Here is an 11,611-nt window from a genome sequence, read left to right on the forward strand (position 1 = left end):
CAAACATGTGCCCTCTATGTATGTTCTTTTGTGTGTGTGTCTGGCACCCATCTGTGCACATAGGCGTGTGCTTCCATTCACACCACGGTCGGTGCAGCACTCAGACAGTCCTGTGATGTCTACATCCAGCAAGATGAGAAGGAACAGGAGTGGCAGGCAGAGAAAACCTTAGCCATGTGAGCCATGTCACATCCACACAGACGTGCACTTATTCTGGTGACTGGAGAATAAATTAGTTACTAGCGAGCCGTGGAGCCTCTTCAAAGACGCCACTCTGTGAATCACGACGTTGAAGTACCATAGGAGACACTTTACACTGAAATAGCAGGTCGGAACATTTGCCCTGGAAAAAAATGCCCCTCTCAAAACAAGGAAAAAAAACTTATTTCAAGGAACTTTTACCTTGAAATAAGTGAAAAAATCTGCCAATAGAACAAGTGAAAAATGGTTTGGTAAGATTTCTTGAAATAAGATGTGATATTGAGAATATTGAGATCTTAAAATCAGCTGGGAAAACTTATTTGAAGCTATATTTTACCAGGATTGTCAAGCTTAGGTGTATTAAAATAAGCCAGACATGCAAAAAAATAGCAGTTTTTCACTCAAAAATAGATTTTGCTTTCATGTAACCTCCTAATTTGAGATGTATTAACCCCCCTGCTGTCTTCATTTACAGGCACCAAAACATATTGTTTCTTTGTCTGAAAAACATCCAAAAAATCAGCAAAAAAATTCTCCAAATTTCTGAAAAATTGCAAAACCTTCAGGAAGAAAATTCCAATAATTCCTTAAAAGTTTCCTTTAAAAGTTTTATTGAAAAAAAATCCCCAAATTTGGCAAGAAAATTCTTGTAAATATTTTCAAAAAATGAGTAAAAATCTTCCAAAAAAATCCTAAAAATATCTAAAGTGATTCCATATATATCAGTAAAACTTCTAATAATTTCTTTAAGAACATTCACAAAAAAATCAACCAAAATCCTAATATTTTACAGAAAGTCTCCTCCAATACAGAACAGCGCCTCTGTTTCCCAACAGGTCCTTCAGAAGTTCCCGCTCTGTGATTTGTTGCACACCTGATCCAATTAGGAGCCTCGCATTTTCATCACAGAGTGTTTGGATGAGGTGTGCAGGTCTGAAGTGGCTGAGAAACACTGTGGTGTTCCTGCCATGCTGAGAGCATCGCTGTGATCAGAGGCAGATTTATGCTGTAATTCAGTCTGCCGGGCTGGAGGACATCCTTTCAAGTCTCGTCTCTAACCGCACTCTTCACTCTTTTGTTTTCTTATGCCAGCGCTTTTCTTTCCACTCCTCCTCTTTCCTCTTCTCTGTGGGCTTCTTTTCTTTAGAATGATTTGTTTACCCACAATTCCCCTGGGTAATTAGTGCTGTGATAATAACTAGTGTTGGAAACAAACACACCCACTCGCTGAACAGAGCACACAACCAGACACACACAAACAAACACGTATACATACACATTGGGATGAAAAACAACTTCCTTGAGCTCGGTGGCATCGAGTCGCGAGTAACTGCAGTATAAACGAGGTGTCCCCACACTCATATTTAATGAAAGCGTAGGTTTTTAGCCTAGTTTTAAACAAATTAAACAACAAACTAATCATTTTTTACCATTAATTAGCTAATTCTGAGATTATACTGGGTTATTGCTTCCAAACAAATTGCAATTAAAAACAGCTTCTGATCTTTGGCAACAATGAAAAGAAAATAGTGAAAACCAGATGTCTTCAAAAAACTGTGAAAGTAGAAAGCTTTGGCAGATTGGTCTGTAGCATCGCCAGCATTGAAGAAAAATGTTTGTTCGGCTTTACGACAAAAGTTGGAAATGTTTTCATAGCTTTCAACAAGAAGAATTTGACATTTGGAGATGTTCAGACAAGGATGTGTCAAGAAAACATTAGTTTAAGTCCTCTTAGAGAGAAAAAATGCCCCTCTCAAAACAAGGAAGAAAAATGATTTCAAGGAACTTTTACCTTGAAATAAGTGAAAAAAAATCTGCCAACAGAACAAGTAAAAAATGGCTTGGTAAGATTTCTTGAAATATGATATTTAGAATGTTGAGATCTTAAAATTAGCTGGGAAAACTTATTTTAAGCTCTATTTTAACAGGATTGTCAAGTTAGGTGTCTTAAAATAAGCCAGACATTGAAAAAAAAAAAAAAAAGCATTTTTTTCACTCAAAAATAGATTTTCACTTTCATGTAACCTCCTAATTTGAGTTGTATTAACCCTCGTGTTGTCCTCATTTATGGGCACCAAAAATATTGTTTCCTTGTCTGAAAAAAATCCAAAAAATCAGCAGAAAAAAAATTCCCCAAATTTCTGGAAATTTGCAAAAGGAAGAAAATTCCAATAATTCCTTAAAAGTTTCCTTGAAAAGTTTTATTTTAAAACAATCCCTCAAATTTGGCAAGAAAAATCTTGTAAATATTTTCAAAAAATTTGCAAAAATCTTCCAAAAAAATCCTAAAAATATCTAAAGTGATTCCATATATATCAGTAAAACTTCTAATATTTTCTTTAAGAACATTCACATCAAAATCAACGAAAATCCAGCGAATTTTGCTGGATTTTGGTAGATTTTTTGTGAATGTTCTTAAGAAACATTTTTAACATTTCTTTATTTCCACCAAAAAAATGTTCAAAGATTTCCCAAAAATGTGGAAAATGTGGACATCAGAAGTTTCACTGTGAAAATATATTTTTTTCCCACATTTTCAAACTTTAAAATGGGTCAATTTGACCCGCAGGACGACACGAGGGTTAAACTTATTTTGAGTTTTCTTGTAAAATTAATAATAATTAATAATAATGATTAATAATAATTTCAAGACTGTTTGACTTAAGAAGATATTTAAGATCCATTGTCTTAAAACAAGTCCCTCCATCTGCTGAAATGTCTCTTGTTAAGTGAATTTATCTTAAATCGAGTTGAATGAGACATTTTGACTAAAAATAAGACAAACAGACTTGGTAAGGTTTGGAGTTTTTGCAGTGTAGTGTTCGACTGCCAACTGCGTTTTCTCTAACAGCAATCTTTACCTCGATTATGTTCTTAAATCCAACCTATTTCATCTGCAGTGATAAACAACAGTCATCCAAGTAACTGTGAGGGAATTCATTGGCTTGTAATTTCGTTCTGATAATACAAGAATTAGTAATTTGGAAGGCACCGGCAGTGAGAGTGTTTTAGTTTTGAGGATTTGTTAGATGTTTGGAATCTTGTGAGGCTGACATATGAAAGAACAGACTTGATTGAGTCATATCTTCACTGCCTAACCACTAAATGTGTGTACAACAGCGTGCCGTCGGACTGCCACGGGGACTGATTTGTTGCTCGGCATCAGATTTCACTCCGTTATCAGACCATACCATGGTTTAATTATACACCCTAAAGTTATTGTAGAGCAGTGGTAGAAACGTTCGCCTCGTCTCCCTGCTGAATGGAACACTGCTGCTGTGTAATTATGAGGTAATGGGGTTTACATTTTTTCACTTTGATAAAGTCAGTCGCAGTAACAATAGAGCAAACAGCTTCATTAGATAAGTGTTGCTGAACAGGTGTTTACTGAACTGGTTTCAGTTCCCATTTAGACATTTCAATTGTAGTCGGACTTCATGTCTCAGCCGGTTCTGACGTCTACTGTGTTGTCTGCATTTCCATGAGAGTAACTGTTGCTCGACTTTCACTAGCTTCAGCTCCAACATGATGGACTCTGATTCCATGATCCCAGGGGATCTTCTAGCTGCAAGGTGAAAGTGCAAACCACTACGCCACTGTGTAGCCCAATAAAACTACTTGCTATTGCTAAATATTTACTTACTTTTTCTTCTGTCAGCATCAAGTCTGTCCCTCTTTTAAAAGAAGCTCTCCAGAGACATTTGTTTTTTATTCATTTTGGCAGATTAACGGCTTCATTTAACATCGAGTGACGGGAAGACGATCTAGTCATTTTTCAAAATAAAACACCCTGCAGACTCCGCCAGAAATAAAATATAAAATATGCATTGTTATGAGCTGGTGTTGCTAACATTGACTAACCTGAAAGCAATTTTTCAGACTTGTAGTGCGACGTGGTCAGTTCAGAGCACTTCAGAGGCGTGTCTTCAGCCTGTTGTCTTCTGACCGTCTACAATCTCATCAGACCCTGCAGTGAAAAAAAACAAAAACACATGCAGCCGGTCAAGTATGAGTGCAGCTTCAGTCAGTCAGTCAGTCAATCAATCAGTCTATCAGTCTGTCTTCAGCCCAGGAGCCACAGTCAAGTGTTGAAGTGGGAACTTGTTGCACTGGTCAGTGGGTTCACAGCTCTTTAACCCTCCTGTTGTTTTCATTTACGGGCACCAAAAAAACATAGTTTCCTTGTCTGAAAAATTCCAAAACTCAGCAAAAAATTCCCTAAATTCATGTTACTGATTGTCCATGAGGCTTTCAGGAATCACCAAAAAGGGAGAAAATGCCCTGGAACAGTATCAATTCATAGCGGTTTATTGTTGAACCGTGAACGTGCTTCTACTGGGAACTTCCCAGTGGCCAGTCGTCAAGCTCTGGTTGGAGTCCTGGGCTGTGCCAAGCCTTGAGATTGCTCCCCCCCCTCGGTTTTTGAATCCCTTATTTTTAGGTCTTTAATGGACAAGAGACAAAGTGCCGCCTGTGTCAATTTAGCGTGTTTTGGAGCAGGATGTTTAACATGTTAATGGGCTCTCCTCGGTCTGATTGGGGCTGGCAGACAAACAGCGCTGGCTCAGCCTGGCATGAGTGCATGTGTGTAATTCAAAAGATAACAGCGTGCATGCATGTGTGTAGCGTGTGTGTGTGTGTGTGTGTGTGTGTGTGTGTGCAGAGAAATGACAGAATGAAGAAAAGAAAAAAAACAGAAAAACGATGAGAGAAATACAAAGATAAGAGAAGTGAGGGAGAGAGAGAATCCCCTGCTGTTTTTCCAATCAGGAGGCGTCGTCCTCCTCTCTTGGTGATTTATTCTCTCTCCCCTCTCCTTCATGTCCCAATTTCCAACCCCACCACCCCGCCCTCCGTTCCTTTCATTCATTCTTTCTTCCCCGTCTTCTCCTCTGTGGGCAGCTTGTGAACATAGCTATTTAGAAATGACGACAGAGACACATTCAGGCAGGCAGCGTTGTTAAAATGACTCACCTGTACGGGCTGTGAGCTTTTCTTTCTCAAGCCCTTCTTCCACTTCACTTATTCTCTCTCTGAATTCATTCTGGAATAAACGCCGCCGCCGCTTCAGACACGACATCAGAGATCTTTTATTTTAAAAGCAGCAGCGTTAAATGATGTATGACCTCACTGACCGACACTAATAAGCGTCTGGCACCGCTCTTTGCACACGATCACCCTCCTTAATAAATGAATAATGAATCCGGGGTGCGGGTCAAGACTAAATATATATCGGCGAGTTAATTTAATCCGAGAATGAAAAAAAAATATTAAGCTCTACAGATACATACAAATCAAAACCATGGTTACCAAAGGTTTGATTTGCCGTGTCTGTGTGTGGGTGTCGCTGACATTGCCGATAAATGCAGCGTTCATTCATTATCACCTGTCTTGTTTGGTCGCCAACCAATCATTTAGTCACATTTCATATCCCAGCAAGCCCTCCTGCACCGCCCTCCATTCATCCCCTGGAGCCACAAGTGTGTGTGCATGTGTGTGTGTGTGTGTGCGTGTGTGTGTGTGTGTGTGTGTGTGTGTGTGTGTGTGTGTGTGAGCGTCGGATCACATCGGTGCCACCCAGCCCTGCCTTCAGTAAGTGTCTTCCTATGTAAGCATGAGAGGATGTGGTCCAGCATGCGATATAACACGTTATTATTGTGTTAAATCACCAAGTGTTTGTGTGTTTTCAGACGCACACACACACACACCCACCCACCCACCCACTGACCCCTCCCTCTCAGCACTGGTTGGTTGCCACGGCTACAGTGTCCCCTCTCTCTTCCTCATGTTGCTATGAGACTCGGACCGACAGACCTGAGCGGAATGACAATGCATCTGTGGCTCTGGCGAGAGGCCCACAACAGCCAATAAGAGACAGTCTAGACAAACACTTCCCAACCTAGGGGTCTGGGGACCTCGGGGTGATTGTTTGGGTTGGCAGGAGCCTTCTCAGCCATATGAGGCGCAGTTTATTAACACCGGGTTTTTATTTTTTTATTTATTCCTGCAGCAGACGTCTCGACGTGCATGTTTTCGTACGCTAAATGATCAAACGTTGCCACAAAAATGGGAGATTCTTCTTATACAAGCAGAAATAAACATGCTTTGGTTAGTTAAAGCTACTGTCATCAATATTTTTTGGATCACCGACTAATTATGATGTAAAAAGTGCTTCTCAACAGTGATTCCTTTTAGATTACATGGTATATTGGGAAAAAGCAAAACAATCAGAGTAAAAAGACTGAGGCAGAGAAATGCTTGCAGGCAAAAATAAAAGGAGTTTCCAGGTCTGAAAACCAAAACAGTGAGTTAAAAGAGGCTAAAAAGCTTCGTAGGACTAAAATGAATCTCCCAGTGTTAGTTGTGTGAATGAGAAGCATTTCTTTACATCATAATTAGTCATCACTGGTTCAGAAAATATCGATGAAAGTAGCTTTAACTAACCCAATTCTACACTCCAGTCTTTGTGGGGAAATTGGACTATTTTCAGTCATTATATCAAAACACAAAAAGTGATAATTGGACCATTAAGATTACATGGTTTATTGGGAGAGCAAAACAATAAGAGTTAAAAAAAAAAACAAACAATGAGGCAGAGAAATGTTTGGTGTGTTTGTGGCCAAAAATAAAAGGAGTTTCCAGGTCTAAAAACCAAAATGTTGACCTAAAAGAGGCTTAAAAGCTTCATAGGACTAAAAGGAATCGCTGTTAAGAAGCATTTTTTACATTATAATTAGTCGTCACTGGTCCAGAAAATAGTGACGACAGTCGCTTTAACTAACCCAATTCTACACTCCAGTCCTTGTAGGGAAATTGGACTATTTTCAGTCATTATATCAAAACACAGAAAGTGATAATTAGAACATTAATATTACATGGTTTATTGGGAGAGCAAAACAATAAGAGTAAAGAAAAAAAAACAGTGAGGCAGAGAAATGTTTGTGAGCAGAAATAAAAGGAGTTTCCTGGTCTGAAAACCTAACTAACCTGACTAATTTTAATGTAAAAAGTGCTTCTCATTCACACAGCCACATAGAATTAGCAAACACTCAGTGATTCCTTCTAGCCCTACGAAGCTTTTTAGCCTCTTTTAGCTCTCTGTTTTGGTTTTCAGACCCTTACAAGGACTGGAGTGTAAAACTAGGTGAGTTAAAGCTGCTGTAGTCAATATTTTTGGACCTGTGACTAATTATAATGTAAAAAGTGCTTCTCAACAGTGATTCTTTTTAGTCCAACGAAGGTTTTAAGGCTCTTTTAGCTCACTGCCAAAAACATTTCTCTGCCTCAGTGTTCTTTTTTTACTGTTGTTTTGCTCTTGCTCTCCCAATAAACCATGTAACCTGTCGTCAATATTTTCTGGATCAGTGACTAATTAGCAAACACTGAGCGATTCTTTTTAGCCCTACGAAGCTTTTAAGCCTCTTTTAGCTCACTATTTTGGTTTTCAGACCTGGAAACTCCTTTTATTTCTGCCCGCAAACACACCAAACATTTCTCTGCCTCAGTGTTTATGACTCTTATTGTTTTGCTCTCCCAAAATACCATGTAATATTAATGTTCTAATTATCACTTTTTGTGTTTTGATATAATGACTGACAATAGTCCAATTTCCTCACAAGTACTGGAGTGTAAAATTAGGTTAGTTAAAGCGATTGTCGTCAATATTTTCTGGACCTGTGACTAATTATAATGTAAAAAGTGCTTCTCAACAGTGATTCCTTATAGTTCTACGAAGCTTTTAAGTCTCTTTTAGCTCAGTGTTTTGGTTTTCAGACCCAGAAACTCCTTCTATTTTTGGCTACAAACACACCAATTGTTTTGCTCTTGCTCTCCCAATATTCCATGTAATCTTTATGTTCCAATTATCACTTTTTGTGTTTTGATATAATGACTGACAATAGTCCAATTTGCCCACAAGGACTGGAATGTAATTTCATCTTATTCACATTGTAAAAGGACATAACCGATAGAGCTGCTTCTCCCGCATTAATTAAGACGCTAGAATGTGATTTAAACCTCACAACTCTGGAAAAATGACGCTCGAACCAACTTATCTCAGTCTCATGATCTGTTAAATTTATCTTCCGATAAAGCACGACGACGTTTCACTGAATAAACTGTTAATCGGAAATTAACTGATGATGAAATTCGGTGCTTTTGCAGCCCTACTGTGGAAGCTTACTTTCTGATCTCATGCCGTATTCATCGCTTTAAAAAAAGCAGTGGAAAATTCCTTCTGTAAATTTGACATCACTGACAACAGCTTTCAGATGTATTATACGTGTTGCTTGAGAAATTGCAGCTCGTCGATGTGCAATCTGGAATTTTGCCTCGATTGTGACCTCCCCAGAAAAGAAGAGTGTTTTTATCTGGGGCTGCCTTTCATCCGGGCTGGGACTCAGTAGTGCAAGCAGACACAAGGGAGAGACGATTTTTCTCCCAGTAAGAATAACACCTTGTCTCTGTGCTGAATATGCTCCGCTGGAGGCGCCGGCACCCATGGAAAAGAGTTCTGACACATAACAGTGGAGCTGATGTGGGTGGGGAAGGTGGGATCTTTTGGGGCTTTGTGTCGCCGGAATCAATCTGCTTTTTTATCTGTTTAGCTCGTTGTTGGTGTGCATACGGACAGCGTCGGGGGACACGAGTTAGAGCAGTGCATCATTCAGTCACTGCTGTGCCTCTCCTCCCTGTCTGTGGCTGGTCGATACGCCAACTTTTTTTGTTTTTTTATGTTACAGTATCAGATGCCACACTAGATAAATCATTCCAGCTTTGCCCGAGGATTCCTTCATGGAATTCTGAGCCAGATAATATCAATTAAGGGGTGGGACAAAATATCATTATGGCTTTATATCGTATCGCATCCTCCTGTGACTAATTATCGATACACTGCTGCCAAATATCAATATTGTTTTAAAATACAGAAGCACTCCAAGCAGAACCCTACAACAAGTTTGACACAGCAGAGGTGGTAGTTCATGACCACATGAGTTTGGGGTCACTTAAAAATGTCCTTATTTTGGAAAGAAAAACTTTTTTTTTCAATGAAGACAACATTAAATGAATGATAAATCCAGTCTAGACATTGTTAATGTGGTAAATGACTATTGTAGCTGGAAATGTTTCATGGAATATCTCCATAGAGGTACAGAGGAACATTTCCAGCAACCATCACTCCTGTGTTCTAATGCTACATTGTGTTAGCTAATGGTGTTGAAAGACTCATTGATGATTAGAAAACCCTTGTGCAGTTATGTTAGTACATGGATAAAAGTGGGAGTTTTCATAGAAAACATTAATCTGTCTGGATGACCCCAAACTTTTGAACGGTAGTGTAGCTGTGGTGCTGATTATCAATTGAAAAAAATGAATGGAATTTATTAATTAGCAGTGAAGAAGAAGAAACTAGCTAATAATTGAACTGATATCATTAAAATTCAATAATAACGATAATTCATACATTCACTGACACCAGAGTGTAGTGAATAAATACATAATTCCTGTTTTTTGGTATTTTTTGTCCTGCAGCTGCACAGATATTATGATCGATGATTTTATTGCATTGTATTGTAGGATGCCAACGTATAATGATGAATATTGTGACTTACTCTGGGATTCCCACCGTAATATCAACAAACCAAAACAAGTATCAGCAGCTAAAATGTCTTTTTACATTAACACATAATCAGTTTGTAATGATAATATCTCTGAGAAAAGCTATTTTACAGTTAAACCATGATCTTTCTCCTCACAGATGAAACTAACTTTGATTCTGTCTGCACAAACAAATAACAGAAAACAATTAAAATTAAACTTAAAAAATGGATACACAATAAAATGTGGCCAATGTAACATTTATATTGCTGCAGTTTCCCACTCTCTATTAACCCTCGTGTCGTCCTGCGGGTCAAAACTGATCCGTTTTAAAATTGTGAAAATGTGGAAAAAAATATATTTTCACAGTGAAACTTCTGATGTCCACATTTTCAACATTTTTGGGAAATTTTTGAACATTTTTTGGTGGAAAAAAGAAATGTTAAAAATGTTTCTTCAGAACATTCACAGAAAAATCAACCAAAATCCAGTGAAATTCGCTGTGAATGTTATGTGAATGTTCTTAAAGAAAATATTACAAGTTTTACTGATATATATGTAATCATTTTAGATATTTTTAGGATTTTTTGGAAGATTTTTACCCATTTTTTGAAAATATTTACAAGAATTTTCTTGCCACATAATGAATAAAACTTTTAAGGGAAACCTTTAAGGAATTATTGGAATTTTCTTCCTGAAGGTTTTGCAAATTTTCAGAAAATTGGGGAATTTTTTTGCTGAATTTTTGGATTTTTTTCAATATTTTTTGGTGCCTGTAAATGAAGACAACAGGAGGGTTAATAGACATATATATTAAAAACAAAGAAATGTTTTGTGTGTTTGTTTCGATTTCTCTTGAATTAAAAGGAGAAAATAATGGATTTGTAAATGAATTTTCTCACTGAGCAGGTGATCCCAGTGTCCTGTGGAGATGCAATTATGCCTCCATCTATTTCATCAGTGTCTGTTTATTGTTTCTTCAGGTCTACGCAGCGCACGAGCATTTTTCACCCTGGCGATCAATCGGATCAGTGTTTAATTTGTCAGCAGAGAAAAACTGGATGCCTCGTGAGGTGGTTGGAAAACTAGTCAAACAGTACAATCGATGATTCTTTATGTGTCTGTGTGTCTCCTCAGGAACTGTTTACAGCAGAGTGTAAGTTTAAGGAGTCGGTGTTCGAGAACTACTATGTGATCTACAGCTCGATGCTCTACAGACAGAAGGAGTCGGGTCGGGCCTGGTTCCTGGGCCTCAATAAAGAGGGACAGGCCATGAAGGGCAACAGGGTCAAAAAGACCAAACCAGCTGCACACTTCCTGCCTAAACCTATAGAAGGTAACACGTTTGATGTTTAGATCAGGGGTGTCAAACATGCGGCCCGCGGGCCCAAACCGGTCCTCCAGAGGGTCCAATCCGGCCCTCAAAGTGTAAAAATTATAGAGAAGACATTAATTGCAGATTGTAAATTTGTAAAACTATAAATTTAAAATAATTTCTAGACCATGACAAGTTGTTTTGGTCATAAAGTAAAATATTAGATTGTTCATTGTTCTTTTGTCATTTTGTGTCTCATTTTTGTAATATTTTGTCTTGTTTTTGTCTGACTTTTGTCTTTCCTCTCATGTTTTTGTCGTTTTGTTTGTGGTTTTTGTCGTTTTGTATTTCCTTTTTGTCTCACTTGTGTTTGTTTGTCTACTTCATTGTCGTTTTGTTTCTTGCTTTTGTCATTTTTGATCTCATTTGTGTCGTTTGTGTAGCTTTATGTCTCATTTTTGTCGCTTTGTAACTTTTTTGTCTAATTTTTGTCTCTTT

At 38.1% G+C, this 11,611-nt stretch overlaps 1 protein-coding gene across 2 annotated transcripts in view; it reads left to right on the top strand.

The window, feature by feature from the left end:
• LOC111582257 (fibroblast growth factor 14-like) overlaps positions 1 to 11,611 on the top strand; it is an 80,672-nt gene that overhangs the window by 60,479 nt on the left and 8,582 nt on the right. For both annotated transcript variants that reach the window (XM_055008158.1, XM_055008159.1), the window contains exon 4: positions 10,936 to 11,134. In XM_055008158.1, coding sequence (XP_054864133.1) covers positions 10,936 to 11,134 — 199 coding nt within the window. The remainder of the gene's footprint in view (positions 1 to 10,935; positions 11,135 to 11,611) is intronic.

The sequence above is a fragment of the Amphiprion ocellaris genome, chromosome 24 (genome assembly GCF_022539595.1).
Source record: "Amphiprion ocellaris isolate individual 3 ecotype Okinawa chromosome 24, ASM2253959v1, whole genome shotgun sequence".
Classification (NCBI taxonomy): Eukaryota; Metazoa; Chordata; class Actinopteri; family Pomacentridae; genus Amphiprion; species Amphiprion ocellaris.